General features: G+C 23.7%; 3 protein-coding genes across 3 annotated transcripts; 1 reads left to right on the top strand and 2 right to left on the bottom strand.

Annotated features, from left to right (window-relative positions):
• Positions 1-237: 237 nt before the first annotated feature.
• Positions 238-8,820, bottom strand: LOC112599920 (integrator complex subunit 8). The gene is made up of 16 exons (XM_025347042.1): positions 8,703-8,820; positions 7,880-8,093; positions 7,533-7,754; positions 7,187-7,388; positions 6,895-7,119; positions 6,552-6,809; positions 4,937-5,183; positions 4,735-4,874; positions 4,382-4,492; positions 4,072-4,222; positions 3,726-3,968; positions 3,420-3,663; positions 3,191-3,309; positions 1,666-1,820; positions 1,410-1,592; positions 238-431 (listed from the first exon to the last, which is right to left on the bottom strand). The coding sequence occupies exons 1-16, from the start codon at positions 8,818-8,820 to the stop codon at positions 309-311; spliced, it is 2,955 nt and encodes a 984-aa protein (XP_025202827.1). The 3' UTR covers positions 238-308.
• Positions 8,821-9,270: 450 nt separating this feature from the next.
• Positions 9,271-14,670, top strand: LOC112599935 (ribonuclease Z, mitochondrial). Its single transcript, XM_025347067.1, has 13 exons — positions 9,271-9,691; positions 9,774-9,960; positions 10,257-10,423; positions 10,487-10,632; positions 10,714-10,956; positions 11,640-11,784; positions 11,890-12,050; positions 12,665-12,764; positions 12,823-13,032; positions 13,088-13,403; positions 13,481-13,664; positions 13,759-13,985; positions 14,500-14,670. The coding sequence occupies exons 1-13, from the start codon at positions 9,435-9,437 to the stop codon at positions 14,635-14,637; spliced, it is 2,481 nt and encodes an 826-aa protein (XP_025202852.1). The 5' UTR covers positions 9,271-9,434; the 3' UTR covers positions 14,638-14,670.
• Positions 14,671-15,443: 773 nt separating this feature from the next.
• LOC112599947 (E3 ubiquitin-protein ligase RING1-like) lies at positions 15,444-18,681 on the bottom strand. Its single transcript, XM_025347078.1, has 3 exons — positions 18,485-18,681; positions 17,804-18,423; positions 15,444-16,563 (listed from the first exon to the last, which is right to left on the bottom strand). Exons 1-3 carry the CDS (start codon positions 18,679-18,681, stop codon positions 16,358-16,360), a joined length of 1,023 nt encoding a protein of 340 aa, XP_025202863.1. The 3' UTR covers positions 15,444-16,357.
• Positions 18,682-18,683: the final 2 nt, after the last annotated feature.

Here is an 18,683-nt window from a genome sequence, read left to right as displayed (position 1 = left end):
TAAAAAATTAATATAAATATAAATATATTTATCAGTGAAAATATTGTTCAACTTCTAGAAGCCTATATTGTCTAATATATTGAGTGATAATTGGAAACAATTGTATTGTAATAAATTATTCCTAATTAGTAAGTATTAATTTTTTTTTTTTTTTTTTTATCAAATTTACAATGTTTATTAAAATTTAGACATTACATATTTACAATCAATGTCCATTTTTTTTTTTTTTGTTTTTTTTTTTTTAGAAATTTAAATGTATAAAATCATTGTATGTATAATTATTGTAGATAGTCTTTCAGTTATTTTTTTTACGGATGTACATATTGCTGTGATAGTGCTCTTAAGAATTTTAGTTTTCTTATGTTGGCTGCTTCTCTTTTAATTTCTTCATTATTATTTGCATTTAACTCCAACGCACCAATTGTTTTCAACTATATGTGTAAAAATAAAAACACTCCATTTTAAATAGATATACGTATAAAATAAAAATTGTACTTTCAAAATGTATATAGAATTTATATTGCAATATATTATAATGTGTATATTATATATTATACTAAAGTACTTTTTTAGCAGTTAACACTCATTATCTTGAAAATAATTAAAGCTATTGAAAATAATTCAAGTTATGGAATAATATTTTCGAAAACATTTATTTCCACTAATTTTATTATAATCATTCTTTTTTTAATTTTTTAATTTAAGAAATGTCAATTATTTTTAAATTTATATTCTTAATTTAACCTCTGAAGCAGAATACTTAATCGAATATTTTTCTGTGTAAAAATCAAATTTTTGAATAAGTTATTAATAATTTATAACTTGAAAGTATTTAAACTTTCCTCCACTAGTTTTGATTAAATGAACTAAATTCTTATAAACTAATAGAATAATTAAAAGCTGGTTCAAAATTATTTATAATTCAAAATTATTTGAAAAAGTAAGAAACAGATAGTGAGTAAAAAAATGATAATGATAAAAAACTATAAAAATATATTTTTGATAACTTGAAATAATGAAAAAACGTATTATTATGAATGTCCTTAGTTAAAAGAATCATCCTATAAGTGTAAAATATGTACTAAATATTGACAGATAGCTTGTAATAATTTATTGTTTTATCTTGTAGGATAACTAAATAACTTAGAATATCACTAATAATCTCTAATTAGATACAAAATAATAAAGATTATGAAGGTGATACTATTCAAATTATAGATTTTATGTTCTTTTGTGTAATTAAGGAAGCTAAATTAAATGATAATAAAACTATAGGAAAGTTGTTAAGGGATAAGTATTTAAGTTATAAACTTTGAGTTTGAGCGACTGAACTGATATACATATTAATTTAATCTATTACCAATTAACATAGAATAAGCTAAATCAGCAATGAAAATATAATTACTTACAAGTTTTTGTCTGTGTTCCTGATGATTTAATTTAGTATGCCAATATATTAAAAATTCCAACAAATTTATATCCCATATGTAATCATAATATTCATCTAAAGCATCACACGAATTTGTCTCAGAAGCACATTTATATGCAGTTGCATAATCTATTTCTTCTTGAAACAGACATAATATTGCTGCCTAAAAAAAATAAAATAAAACTTTGTATAGTTTGAAACAAATTAAATTTCTTAAAGATTTTTTTTTTAATTACCTGGGTAAAATTTTGCATTTGCATGCAACACTTCATCATTCTTTTATAAACATAATCTTCTATCATTGGCTTTAAAACTGGCCGTGCAAAGTAATCGCTGACTATAACAATAGCTTCCAAATACCATTTCATTGCAGAACTGTAGTGGCCCATAACTATAAATTAATAATTAGTAATTTTATTAACTTTGAATTTTTAGCAAATTATGGATTGTTAATTAAAATGTTTAATTCTTTAATAGTTGAAAATTAAACAGATTAAAATTTCAGTCATAAAATATTGATAAAATTGGATAAATAAATTGTATTCTTAAAATAAGTGGATATCTATTATCAATATTATTATTAATTTTAATTCTAATATATTTAATCAAAATATTCCGATATGACTTCATGTGTTTATCTTAAAACTTTAGGACTCAGTTATATTATAAAAATCTAAAAACAAAATACGAGGAGGAATATAATACTACTAATATTTTTAATAAAATATATCTAAAAATAACATCAATATTTTCTTTCATATATGTATACAGTATAGTATACTATATAACAGTGATTTAGTGTTACACAAAAACACGAGGATATCTATATAAAATTATTTACATATTATTACAACTGATAAGAAAGATATTTTAATATAAAATATATTTTCAAAACAAATTCATAATTTAACAGAATCATTAAAATCAACTTTGATATCACTAGGAGATAGATTTAAATGCTCTAAAAAACAAGAAAAATGCCTTAAAAAATACAATATAATGCATTCACAATAGAATTTTTTTTTAAAATGCACTAAAAATTTTTTTCTAACATTGAAAAAATTTATTTAGTTATATAATTTTTTATTCTTAGATATTATTTATTCATATCATTGTATATACCTAATTTTCTATAAGTATCAACAATAATTTCATCTACCATCACATTTATCTGATCAGTAAAACATAATAAATAATAAAAATATAAGTATGGCATATTATACGATAAATAATATTTAATTATATTCTTTTAAAATGTATGTTCACTAAATTTTTATCAAATTGTATTCATTTCATCATAAAAATGACTTCACAACATAAAAAATGCAAAATAAAAGTTACATTTCATAATTTCTTGATTAATGAAATGAACTTTAAGCTTGAAAAGCAATTTTTTCTGACATTTAGAAAAAAGACAATTTGCATTTAAATCCGTTCCCTAGTTATTACTTTACTATTTTATAAATATTAACATGTAGGCATATTCATGACATATAGAAATCTCATTATTTAAAAGTGTATAAGACTTATTATTTATTGGATGACTATCAGACTACAATAATTGTTCTAAATTTAAAAAGAATATTGTATTTCATAATTTGAATGAACAGATATTCACTTTAACACATAATTAAAACTATGCCATAATTTCTTACTGAAAAAAAAAAGAGGAAAATTGATTGTCTTACATAAAAGTTTAACAACATTTTCAAGAAAAAATTTATACTTAAAATAAAATAAAAAATATGATAATAAAATTACCGTATTGCAGATCGCCTTTTAGTTTCAATAAAATTATATGATTTGGATGATACTTAAGTGATTCGGTTAATACAATTCCTAATACTTCTGTTATATTTCTAAGAGGAATATTCATACCACTAAAAAACAATAAATTTTTTAAATTAAATTCTTTAAATAACTTAATAACTTAAAATTCAACAAAATACTGTGCAATAACATATAATAGATATTAATATATTGAACAAACTTGGGAATAACTGGCCAAATATTCAGAAAAGGCATAATAAGTTCCATTGCAGATTCATCTCTAAGAAAATTTTGAATTTTTGCTAATAATGAAAGAACTATTTGAATGGCATTTTGGTCTCTTAAACTCAAAAATACACGCATCATGTCACTTTGACTTAAAACTCGATTTTGAGTACATTGAGGATCACCATCTAAAGGTCTTTTGTTAGTAGCAGAATAACCATAATCAAACACCGGAAGAACTATAAATATTTAACATAATTAATTACATAATTTTTTATTTTAAACATTTTTCAACACTTACTTAAATCCCATACTTCTTTGGCACTTTTTTTAGTGCCTTTAAATTTATTAACATCAAGACAAGTATAAGCAATAGCTAATGGTAATTTAAAGCAATTATAATGCCTTTTTGTCAAATATTCCCATTCACCGACATTTAATAGAGTTAATATACATTGCTCAGCAATTTCTTGACGAGGTATTAGATTATCATTTTGTACAAATTCTAGGCATTGCTTACAGCGATCTACCAGATCTCCAATGGCTGTAAAAGTATAAACATTTTAACTTTTAATTGACTAAATATAAATACATTATTATATTATTATTAATTTAATTTTTTTAGGTAACCAAAATATAATACTAACCAAAATTTTTGAACTCATGTTGAAACTGAAGCATTTCAGTATACAATCCTTCCCATAAAATCAGTTGTCTAATTTTAGAGTACATAATGTTATTATTAATTTTTGTTTCTGTTTCAGCTTCTCGTAGTAACAATTTTGCTCTTTCAAAGTCCTAATTAAAAAATATTTTATAACCTATTATTATTATTATTAATATTGTTTTTATTTTACACGCCTACACAGACATTCATTTATACATAACGTAAATATTTAAAATTTATCAAATATACAATAATTCTAATAAATTGTAATTAGTAATAACTTGACTTACATTTAACTTTATCATTTCTTTTGATTTGGCTATTAGTATAATAACCAAATATTTAAATAACCCATTAGGTAATCCTATTAATAAACTTTGCAAAGGTAATGGAACTTGCCACTGAAAAAAAAACAATGGTTGATGGTATTAAAAATGATACAATATATTCATATCAAATAATAATGAACTAATAGAAATGTTTATTTGCTATCAATAATGAGCATTAACTTAATTCAGAAGTTAAGTGCATAATAATTTCTTTTAATTTGATTGCTGACAATTAATTAACTTTACATTAACAATTGCATATAAACATAGCAATAGATAAAAGTAACTTTAAAATACTAAAATTAAAAACTTACTTCATAATTAATATCTAAAATACTAAACATTGGATCCATATCCATTTTGTGTAATTGTTGAAGCAAATTACGTAAGTTGCTTGAATCATATTCAATGCTTATTTTGTTTTTTAATAATAATTTTTGTACATTTGTATTATCTATAAACAAAATATAAAACAAATGAAACAATAAAAAAATAAATAAATAAAAGTATACATACTTATTTGAGTGATTTTTAATCGATTCAAACGTTTAGACATATCAATGTTAACAGTCGGTATATCTTCGGGTAACATTAATAATTGGTGTATATCTTCATCGCCAAATAATTCACGTATTTCTTCGTGATCATCTTTTAAGATATCTTTTACCAAGTTCTTAGGACATTTTAATAAAACATTACATACAAACATCTTTATGTTTTTTCTAAATTTTTTATCTTTAATCTGCATACAAAGTTTTAAATCCTATAAATTAAAAATTAAAATTAGGTTCATAATCATTCACTATAAATATACTAAGATATATATTATAATTTACAAGCATTATACACATTATGAAAACAAAGAACACTGGTAGCTCGATATTCTGATCAGTGATCAAAGTCAAGTTAAACATTTTTTTTTATAGATAGTGTTATGATAGAATACATCATAATACATAATCTTCAATAAATTAACTGTTGGTTACCTTCTACATCAATCACATTAAATAATAATTACAATATCCTTAGAAAATATAAAAAAATTGATAAACTTGTGAACTTGGCCAGTATTATTTATGTTTAGAATGATTCAAATATGATATATGTTAAGCTAAAAATACAAGATATTGTATTCCCTCATATATTTAAAATGTTTATACTATTATTGTATTTATTTTAAGGATTTTATAATTTAAAAAATGAAATAACTTGAAAAAAATCATAATTTAAATTTAAACTTGAATAGTTTAAGTATAATTAATTAAGTTCAAAATATTTGAGTATAACAGCAAATTAATTAAAAAAATGTTTTTGTTGGTTTTTATAGTTAATATTTACTGTATAGTATTTTATTTTAAAATTTTTATTATGATTAAATTTAAAAGGTTAAATAAGATTTAAATTTAAGTAAGAAAAATTTGAAAAAAAAAAATTTTTTATTGATCTATTCTTAATTGGTTTTATTTAATAGAAACTATATGCAAAATATTATTTACAAAATACTTGATCATAATTTATTTTTATAAATCATTGCAATCATTAACTATATTTTTTAATGCAATAATTTAATTTAAACTTGAATGGTATGATTACTTTTTCATTGTTATTTAAATTTTATAAAAATTATGTTCTTGTTTATATTATTATTTTAAAAACAGGCAATTTTTTTTTAATTCAATTTCTTAACTGTTAAATATTTTAATATCGGATATTTTTTCCCAGTAAATTGACTCTTACAAATGTATTCCTTGCCTCTCTCTTGTTTGTGCTTCACTACAAAAATTAAAAGCATCTCTTAATTTTCCATTCCCAATTGCTTTAAGTAGGCCAAGAGGTAAAAAATACACATTCACATGTATTATACCATAAATTAATTAAAATTGCAAAATTAGCTATTTAAGCAATACCAAAAAAATAACAAATTTTATTTGATTATAATTTTAAAACTAAATCTGACACACTAAAACAAGACAGAACAATTTTTGTTGTACACAAAATTAAAAATAAGTTAACTGTATAGTAATCAAAAACAATTTACCTATACATATATTTTTTCTGAATTAAGTATACTGAAATTATTAGTATTCTGAATAAATGATACTGTGATTTTAATTAAAAATTTATAAACTACCTTTAAAAATATATCCGGACCTCTCAGATTGAATTTAATTTTAGTAACATAATCTTCAGGAGGTAACAACACAATTTCTCCAGAAGTTACTGATGCTCTTCGAATAGCATTCAATGTATGTATATGAAGTAACATATCTCTTGATGCAGTGAATTTCCCTAAGGATAACATGGAAGCCAAATCAAGTTCCAACGAATCTCTTAAAAACATTGGAATCTCCATAATCTGGTTATCAGTTTCTAAAATTCTGAGAATTCCCTGTTAAACAATAATAATAAATAACTGTAATCAATCATATAAAAATCATGAATATGACGTAATGATAATAATATAATGTATTTACATTATAGTTAGTTTGAGTGGAGTACAAAAATTGCATTAATAAACTAGAATTTTCTGTTATTTCAGATGAACAGGCTGCACAGAATCCATTTAACTCTTCTAATTTTATTTTATAGAAAGAACTTGATGTTAAGTTCATATTTAATTCTTTACATTTTTTAAAATAAATACCAGCTTCTTCGTATTGTGCTTTAAAGAATTTATATTTTGCATAATCATACATAATCTAAATAAAGGTTAAAAATAAAAAATATTTCATACTTAATACAAATAAATATAATTACTATAAATACCTGAGAAAGAAATTCAGCTGATGACACAGTTAGGCCTTTAAACCAATGACAAGATAATGGTTTTAACTCATTAGGAGGATCAAATGTATTTATAGTTGGTATTGTATATGACGATCTTTTTAAATCTAAAAGTCTTAACAACATTTTTTCACTGAGTTCACTTTGCATTTCTAATTTTGATAAAACATCTTCATTTCCATCTCTAATTCAACATTAAAAATAATATGATGATAAGTATATGTAGTATATTTTAGTTTTTTATTTGTGTAAACAAAAGTTATTACAAAAAGGTTTTGGTAATATTTTGAGAATTTTTAAACACTGTAAATAAATAAATAAAACTTACTGTACAGGACCTAAAGTAAATGATGATTTTTTGGACAGTGTATAATTTATAATAACAGTTAATGTCCATCGATGAAATAGTGCAATAGCAAAAATTTGTTCATCTTTTAGCTGTGATAAATCTTCAATCGCACTATGAGACTCAAACTCAATTAAATTAATATCATTTGATACTAAACCTAAAAGATCTTGAACAAATATAACCTGAAGACAAATTGGTACCCTGAATAAATTAAATTAATTTTATTAATAAATAAAATAATAGATATTCGAGTATATAAATGTATGTAAATTTAAAATTTAAACAAGTATTTCCCAAAAAGTATTATCAACCAAAAAAAACATTACCTAGTTTCTAAAATGTTTAGGTCCCATTCCCAAAAACTAACAATTTTCATAGCCAATATTTTTAAACATTCATATTTTTTACGTTTGCGATATTCAAGTTTTTTGTCAATCCTTGAGCTGTCCATTAATTCATCTATATCAATCAGTGGCAAGTCTTTTGGCCTCTCCATGGATGAATAAAGAAATTTTATTAGTAGTTCTGTAGCACTAGGATCTGTATCAAAGAAATGTTATAAGTAACTATGTAAAAAATCATAAAACTTTGCTATTAAAAATATTTATTTTATTTATATTTGCAAAAAAAGTTTCATGTATTGTTCAAAACAAAAACCAAACTTTTCATAAAGTGAATTTTGAATAAAAAAAATAAGATTAATTTTCATGTATGTAGGACATTTGAATACATTGTAGATGCCTATTTAATTTAAAGAATAATTTTATAAACTAAATAGAAATACAACGCTTTATGCGTGTGTCTGTATTTTCTAGATTGGGAGAATTGGAGGTTCTACAGTGTGTCCTACAAAGTGTCAGATGATAGATCTCACTAAGATTAAACTATAATATTTTAAATTTGTGTTAACCACACAAAACACATAAGACTTGGAATGAAATATACCAAAATTCAATATGCATTTAAAAACATGTTTCATCATTGAACATAAATCTAAAACTATGTGAGAATTAACCAATTAAAAACTGATAAGCTTGATGGTTACTTAAATAAAATAGATTTTTATAAACTCATGGATCAATAATTGTAGACATTAGTGATTTGCATCAATTAGAAAATATATAAATAGACACTATTTAAGGCACATACCTGCATGAGATTTGTTCAAATGTTCTTCGAGGAGAGATGGTTCGATGAGAAATTCAAACCAAAGTTTTGTGTTTGGTGCAATGGGTATCATGCCTGGACGTAAAAGATCTACGTCCATGTTTATCGAGTGAATTGTTACACAGTGTATACGAATAATTATGTCCTAGGAACTTTTAATTTAAAAACAAATTCGTTTAAATGTAGTGAACAGTAAGCATTGAACTATGAAAATGTATAACAATTAAATTTGTTACAAGTTGAAAATATTATAGACATTTTGTAAGCATAACACACATTTTGTTTTTTATAAAATAGTATTAATTATTTACATTTTACAATTTATCATAATATCTGTGTTCTGCAATACACAAGAAAATCAAATAAATAACAATTCGTTATCTGGTTATCATCGAAATCGATATTGTTAACATCGCAGCCTCAAACCATAAGTAATGTTAGGTTACGGTAAGGTTTATTACGCAAACACGTTTATGCTCTAGAACCATATCATTCAATGACCATAGGTTAAACACGTCTCCCGTAGTCTTGTGGTTTAACGGAGTTCACGTCCGATTATCAAATGTAGCGAATACCAAATACCAAATTACCTATTATTTTGTAAAACACATTTTTGAAGTTTGAACCCCAATTTTTTTTCTTATCGTTAATACTTAATATAACATTACTTCTTTTTAATTATTTTGATAAATTACAAAGTTAATCTACCGATTAATGTCGTTTAAATTATTTGACAAATTACCATTAAAATTTATATATACGAATTGCCAGTTATTTTATTTCAGCAATCCAAATACAATACTAAAACAAATGGCTAAGAACATCTCACAATCTACTGCTACTGGTAAACAGAACAAATTTAAAATCAAAAGCAAGTCCAAATTTCCACCGGGTATAGTGAAAATTCAAATTCTTGGCAGTGGAGCAAATGGTGCTCCAAGGTGCTTATATTTGTTTACAGATCATTCTAGGTAATATATTTTTATCTTATATTATTCTTAAATAGGTATTATGCATATTGAAATTCAACTTGTTTGCATACCCTCATTTTAGGTACCTTTTTAACTGTGGAGAGGGTACACAAAGATTGGCACATGAACATAAAATGAAACTATCAAAGTTGGAACATGTGTTTATCACACATTCAAATTGGTTAAATATTGGCGGTTTACCAGGATTAGCTTTAACTGTTCAAGATGTTGGTGTACCAAACATAGAACTGCATGGACCACAAGGAATAGTTAGTGTTTATTTGATGTTACCGATTACTATTCTTTCAATATAATAAATAATATATTTGTGGTTGATTAAAATTATGTGATCATGAAAAAAATATGGATAAAAAATACAATTTAAGTTAGCTTATTATTACTATTTTTTTATATTATAAAACTTAATAGATATTTTAACTAATGATCAAATCATGTTATTCAAAAGCTAGTTTCTTATTGCTTTAAAGTGATTATATAATACTTAATATTAATATGTTCATGTTTAAAATGCTGAATTTAATGAAATTTTATTATTTTTTTACAGGAAGAATTATTTGTTGCTACTAAAAGATTTGTAGTATTACGAGATCTAAAAATTACAGCTAGTAAAAGTGATCCTTTTACGCCATATGAAGATAATGCAATAGTTGTCCATTATGTGCCATTGATATCAAACAAACGATGTGACGAACTTCGATCAATGTCCGAAAAGTAACAAATTTTTTATAATAATATTAGCTATTTATGTTTATGACATGTATTTTTATTTTATAGCTCAATTGAAATAAATAATTCACAGGCTCAACATGTTGATGATACTTTAGAAGATGATACTAATTACTATGACTATGAAAATATACAACAATCAGATAAAAAAGAAAAAAATAAACGTAAAAGAAGCAATTCTGAACCTAGAACTGGTTAGCTAGCTAATTATGGTATTTTTATGCCACAAAATTAATTTTTAATAAAATCATAAAATATTTTTTAATTTATTTCAGATGATAAAAAATTTATAACTGATAGTACTTTGAGTAGAATTAGTAATATTGCCATGTCATATGTTTGTCGCCTTAAACCAAAACCAGGAGTTTTAGATTTGGACAAATGTGTTTATCATAATGTTCCTCCTGGACCATTATTGGGATTATTAAAATCTGGTAAAGATATAACCTTATCTGATGGAACCCTAGTTAAATCAAGTGATGTAACATCTCCTGATGATCCAGGACCAGTTTTTATTGGTAAGGTATTGCAGTATAATATAAGAAAATCTATAAGTAATGATTTCATAATATTAAATTAATAAATAAAATTTTAAATAGTGGTTGGTATAGGTACTCTTTGAATCATGAAATAGAGATAATTCTGAATATTTCATTCATAGTTAGAGAAAAACTAAAGGACTAAATAATATTTTATGAATTTTACATTTTTCTTTATTATATCTTACCCATAACTGTTTTCTCAATCATACAAAATAACAAATTGAGTTCAGTAATACAAATTTTATTATTAAAACTTTAAGTAAGAATATTATTTAAAATTTTATTAACTTTTATTTTAATTTTAATTTTTTTTTTTCTGATTATGCTTTGTCAATATAGGCCATTAGTTTTGGGATTTTATGTTTATTACTGTAGGTTTTTGTAATACATGTTTTAATGCTCATATCTTCCTTAAAAATTTAAATATCAATACAAATTAATCAGGTACTTTAGATAATATTCTTACTTTTAAATTTGATAATCTGTCAATATATTCTAATATTTAAGATAACAACATTATATTGATTCTTCAGAACCATAAACTTGTGATTTTGTTCGTTAAATAGATATAAAATAGTTTAGAGTATTATCCTCTTAAAATATTAAGCTTATTTTGTTTATATAATTTACCTAAACATTTTCAGTTTAATTTGTTTTAGTTGTTGAATGTCCAAGTGAAGATTATATTGACTCTTTATTGAATGAGTCAATCTTTTCAAAACACCAACGTGGTGTTATTAATGAAGATGATATTGCATTTATGGTTATTCATTTTACTCCACAGGATGTGAGAAACGATCCAAGGTAACAAGTGTAATAAATTATTAAAATTTAATTAAATTAGAGTTTAAGTCCTATTATTCAAACATGATTGAAAAAAGAAATAACTTTAATAATTATTTTTTTTAGATATATATCATGGATGAAATTATTTCCACCTGAAACATTCCATTTATTGTTAAATAATGAAAATAAATGCCTGGGTAGTACTGCAATACATAGAATACAGTATAAGCTGAATATGTTAGATGAAAATATTTATCCATTATTAAAAGACAATGGCATTCCTAGTAAGAATAATTTAATGATTTAAAATGTATAATACCAATTTCAATTATTTTTATAAAAAGTATCAACTTAAAGTTTAGTCAACTATAGTGGGATTTGGCAAAAGTTATTTTTATTGATTTAAAAACTAATATAATAAAATATAAAGATCTACATTAAATAAATAATAAAGTCTTGGTAACAAACATTTATAAGAAATGTTGTGTTAAAGTTTTAACTACTAAATATTATTTTTAATATTTGTGGACTTGACAGATTTTTTTCAATAATTTTTATCAAAATAAATCATGAATACCTATGTATTTTCAAAAAAATTTAATTATAGCAATAATTTAAATAGAAGCTTGTGTTTAATTTTCTCTTATTTTTACTCACAAACAACATTTTTACAATATATGTCTAATAAAAAACAAAAACAAATAAATTTCAAATATCTATTAACTGCTTAAAAGAACTGAAATATTTTAAAAATTTTATCATGTCTTGATGCATATACAAAGATTTTTTGAAAAATTCAAGTTTACAGCTATTTATTTTTTAAATGGTTATTAAAAAAAATCGATTTTGATAAAAATTGGTTTAGGTTGAAAATTCAAATTGTTATTTTATTTTTTAGATATTAACCAACAAGAAAAAATAATCGACACAAATTCTATAACAATAAATGGACAAACCAATTTATCATTTAATTTGAGACCATGCAAATATATAGACAGGTAATTAAACTTATTACTGATCACCTATTACAAATGTTTATTAATTAATAAACTTTAGGTCTAGCACCTTAATTTTAGATGTCGATGAGTTTATTGCAGAAACATTTAAGGTTGATGGATTTAAAGAAAAATTAGCTCAAGTAAAGCAGGACATTTTAAATGCTTCTCCTACAGATACAAACATTTATCCTAAAATTACATTTCTTGGTACAGGCTCATGTATACCAAGTAAAACGAGAAATACTAGTGGTATTCTAATGTACACTGGGTATGAAATTATTTAATTTTTGTATGAAGAAATATTATTTTTAAATGTTGTCTAGTGAGAACGAATGTGTATTGTTAGACTCTGGAGAAGGAACATACGGACAATTAGTACGACACTTTGGTGTAACTGGTGCTGAAACAGTATTGAGAGACTTAAAAGCTATTTATGTATCTCATTTACACGCGGACCATCATATTGGCTTAATTGGAATATTAAGCGTACGTCAACAAATGAAAGCAAATGGACTGCTTAAACTGGATCAGCCTGTATATTTATTAGCACCTGTACAAATTATGACTTGGTTAAATTTTTATCATAGAAGATTTACAGCACTAAATGAAGAATTTCAAATTGTGTCTAACTCAGATTTGGTAAATAATAATTACTTTATTATATTGTTAAAATAAACATAAAATTAAATTTATTTTATAATATTAAAATTTTTAAGGATTTTGAATCGTCAACAAAGTTAAGAATAAAAGATTTATTAAAACAGACTAATATGTCAGACATAGAAACTACTTTAGTAAGACATTGTCCTAATGCATTTGGTGTATCATTTACTCATACAAATGGTTGGAAAGTAACGTATTCTGGTGATACAATGCCTTGTGATTCATTAGTCAAATTAGGTTTGTAAATAGAAAACAATATTTATAATAACAAAAAAAATTTTACAATAAGTCAAAATGTATAATAACAATATTTTTGTTATTTTTTATTTAGGAAAGAATAGTAATCTTTTAATACATGAAGCTACAATGGAAGATCAGTTAGTGGTTGAAGCTAGACGGAAAATGCATTCAACTATGTCTCAAGCTATAAATATTGGCAAAAAAATGAATGCTAAATTTACAATACTCACACATTTTAGTCAGCGTTATGCAAAAATTCCATACATGCCAAATAATGATCTTCCAAGTAATGTTGGAATTGCTTTTGATAATATGGAGGTATTATTCATATCTTATTAATTTATTTTTGTTTATTTAAATAATAAGATATTGGAACGCAAAAATAACAGAATTTTAAAGTAATAAATATCACTGTTCCTATTTAATGTTCCTAAAATAATAGTTCTCTGATGACGGTAAAACGTTAAGATTAAATTTACCGACAGATACGGAGCTGACATCATAAGTTTTAATCTTATAATTAATTAGGTTATTTTCTAAATATTAAAAATTTAAATATTTATTAAACATACCATATTTATGATTTGGAGCAGCAATATTGTATGTATTGTGTAATCCATATTCAAAAATAAAGTTTATAAAAAAGTAAATCAAAACTAATTAGTAAATCTCTACAATACATAATATTATATGACTTTTAAAAAAAAAAAAATATATTTTTATTATTACTATTACATCTTTACCAAATTTATTAATACTTATTTTATTATATATTTTAATGCACTCAATTAAATAAATATTATATAAAAATTAAATTAATTTAAATTTACAGATTGCACCAAATGTCTTACACAAATTACCATTAATGTATCCTGCACTCAAGATGATATTTGCAGAACATTTTGAAGAAATGGAAGCAAAGTGTTTTAAACTGAAATTAAAAGAAGAAAAAGCTAAAGCTCTGAAATAAAACAAATACAAATATTGTATTGAATATACCTTTTAAAATATAATACTAATTATATACTTTAATATATACTAATCTGATTTGAGTATATATTTATAACACATTAGATTGTTTTATAGTCACTTAAATTTCTGTTTCTATAATTTTAATAACCATTAATTTATTTTAATTAAAAATTATGAATTTTTTTGAAATAATTTAATTTATAAACTAGTGATTACAATTATTTTCGTAAAGTTCAAAATTTGAATTATGAAATACATAAATTAATGAAAATAAGAATAGTTTTAATTGCTGAAGACTGAATTAAAAATAGCTTCTTGTTATAAATAAATTTGAATGATTATGATGAATTTTATTTTGTTATTTTTAATATTTTTATTTAAAAGTTTTTTATTAAACTTTGTAGTATTACCTATGCTAAAAAATACTTACATATTTAAAATGCAAAAGGTTTTAGAGCAGGAAGTCATTATTAAATTAAATAATGTAAAATAAATATTATATAATACATTAATGTATTGATGTGTAGAGTAAAACAAGTCACACTCATAGAATTAAATTTTAAATTAATATACTGATATTTTTCTATGATTCAACATGATGTGTATTAAAAATTCACTCTAAAGTTAAAGCTAAAAAAACAAAATTGGAAATTCCAAATGTATATTTTAGTATGTTACGAGTTAGGAAGACGAAAACAATAAGCTATTCTTTCAAAGCCTTACAATAAATTAAAGCAATTTCTTAAAAATTAATAATCAAACTACCAACTATATGTATGTATTTACAATACTATTACTTATAAAAGAATATCCTCCAAATTTGTGCATTTTTAGTTGATGAGTGCAAAATTTTTAATTGTATTAGTACTAAAGAAGGAAGAGAATGAGTTAAAAATTTATGGCGATATAATTATTCAAACACAATATTAGTAATGTTTTCATGTTACGTATAGTACTTAAGCAAATCACAATTAATCAAACTAACAATTATTCTTGTATCAATTGAAAACTTTGCAATAAAAATTGTATCAGTCTTTTGAGAAACCTGGATTATCCAAAACAATGATATCTCTTTAGAGTTAAAGATTTTTCATATTATGTAGATCTACAAATTTCAAGAAAATTCTGAGTTGTCCACCATTACAAACGGTTTTTTATTTTTTTATAATACTAGTCAAAATTGTAGAAACCGATTAGTCCACGACACATTTTTTAATTCTTACAAAAGTTTGGGTTTTGATACAAATCCGATTGCTTATAAAACTGATTCAATTATAGCTCTACTAAATTAAATCAACCAAAAATCACTAAGCAAATTATTTCTGTACTTTATTCAGGTTAACAATAAACCACTTGACTAACAAAATCTGGCTGTGTCAATGTATAACTACTCATAAACAGTTCCTACCACAATCACCAGTATGTATATGCATAATATAATGATAACAACCTAAAACAAAGCACTTAGTTACCACTTGAGGAATTCAAATGGTTCAGTCTGCGTTAGTGAGTGGTTCACTATTAACTTGAATAATGTATACCACTGTTTTAATCTAAAGCGAATACAAGTAGTATAATAAATATTATATATATATTTAAGTGATAGGCATTAACACTATATTAGACAGTATTTATAAAAACATTCTTAAAAATTAATACTATTTGAAAGGCAGAAAAGAGTAAAAAAAAATTATAGTTAACAAATAGTTAAGCATAACTTAATTAAACGAATAAAACATTTCTAGAGGTTTATTCACTTTCCAATATTTGTCGTGAACCTGTCGCAAAGTCTGATTTCCATTTAACGGAACATATTGATCAGATGTTGGTGATACATAGATTAAAAAGCTTAGAGCCCGTTCTGGAAGCTCCGGAACAAGATCTAATGTAAGTCGCATCGCTAAGTATTTGCTTAAATGATCAACTAAAAAAAAATAATATTTTAAATAAGTTAACAATTATACATTTTTTTTTTTTTTTGATCAAAATATGACTTAAGACAAGTTAATAAGATTTATTTATTATACATTGGAGTAACTAAGTTTCTCAAAATAATATATTATATAATTAAATTTTTCAGATAATTACACTTTTACTTGGTTATATGTCAAAATACTCCATTACAAAATAACTTTAACAAGAAATACCAAAACAATTGTACTCAACCAAAAAGGTTCTACTTTATTAATCACAATAAAGTTAATAAATACTAAAATTAAATTGAATTAAATAAAAATATATTATTCTAGTTCCATTTTCTTAAAATTTTAAGTTGTGTGTATTTTAGCCTATCATCAAATTTCTTCACTATATTCAATATAATTTCACCGTGATTCTTATGGTATACTTTTTTTATGGACTAGGGTCCCCAGAAATTAATTTATTATAACCTTACCAGTAATCATCATAAATATTAATTTTTTATTATAATTAATTTTATACAATATTTTAGTGGAGGTACATTAAAGGCTAGGTTGTTATAAATTGTAATTTAATTGATGAAAGTTAAAAGTACAATCATCATCACCTAGATCAGTCAACATTTATTTTAGAAATGTTTTCAATAACATTTTACCTGAAATATTTTGACGCACCATCCCCTTTTACTATAATTAACAACTATATTTAATTATTATAAAAACATTTTTAGTTTTTTAATATTGTCGCTTTATTATGTATATTATACTAAAATTTATAACAGTAATAATAATAATTAGATCTAAAAAAAAGGGTCAGTAAATAGTTTCTAAAGGTGTACAAATAATTTAAAAAATAAATCAGCATTAAAGTAAAAAATTTTAAGTGTCCACTAATTTTTGTCAATTTAGAGCCGAACGCAGACACCCACAGTCTACTACACTTGGTTTAAATCATATTATTTGTTATTACCTTACACTCTAAATTATATACTATAAAATCTAAAGATAAGAGTATATATTATAAAGAAATGCTCATATTTTAGACACAAAGCTACTAAAGAGAAATTAATTTGGTCTCATAATTCACCTGTTCAATAATAAGTTGTGTTTTATCAAATAATAAAAAATGAATTATCAATATATTTATTAAAATAATATTAAAATAAATTTTTATTATTTTTACTTTTTTAGTTATCCTCATATTTAAAGTTCTTATTATTAAATTAAAAAATAAAATAGATTTACCAGTAGCATTTGCAGTAGTTTTAATATATCGTACAGAATTCTCTTTCAACACTCTTATTAATTGATTATCAGATCCCATTTCAGTTGGGTGAGGTTTAAATACCAATTCAATTTCATCTACTGATACTCCTCTTGAAGAGCCATCACACTCAGTAATATCTGATCTGTCAGCTGACAAAGATGATGCTGGACCATCATTTTCAGAAATCATTACTGTTTTAAGTTTCTTTGCCACTTTTGCTTGAACCACTGTTCTAGTAACATTATCTTTGCCAAGCCCAAAGTTGTTAGATGGGGTTTTTGGTGTAGACGAAGAACTACTTTCATTGAGCTCATCTTGTTGATTCTTTTTGGTACGCTGTAAACGATTTTGTGTTTGAATTTTGATACCTTCATTTATAGATTGCACTAGATTTGCTTGGCTATGGCTTTTATTCAATTGTTCTAACACTCTGGTTTGATGGGCTTCATATTCGTCACGGCTAGGATAGATTTTGGATATTAGTAGATCAAAATTTGGGTCTGGACGTAACGAACGTTTAGATACCAATTTCTTTCGACAGGTAGGACATTCTTTATTACCAGAACGGAGAGCAGTAACAATACAATCTGAACAAAATCTGAAAACCAGTATGATAATTTATTGACAATTTATTTTTAACAGATTAACTTTATTTGTACCTGTGAAGACATTCTTTAGTGGTCATAGTCTTCTTGAGCATATCTAAACATATTGGGCACATCAATTCACTATGTAAGCTCCGGGGGGACACAGCAATCTCTGTGCTATCCGTAATTGCCTCTTGCGGTGTTCTATGAAGTTCATACAACGAAAGTTCCCAAGTCTTATTCAAGCTTATTAGATCTGCCGAAGCCATGA

This window comes from Melanaphis sacchari, unplaced genomic scaffold (assembly GCF_002803265.2).
Source record: "Melanaphis sacchari strain LSU unplaced genomic scaffold, SCAv2.0 Contig56_pilon_pilon, whole genome shotgun sequence".
Lineage (NCBI taxonomy): Eukaryota > Metazoa > Arthropoda > Insecta > Hemiptera > Aphididae > Melanaphis > Melanaphis sacchari.
The sequence above is the reverse complement of the archived record's forward strand: the minus strand, read 5'-3'. Positions and strand labels throughout refer to the sequence as shown.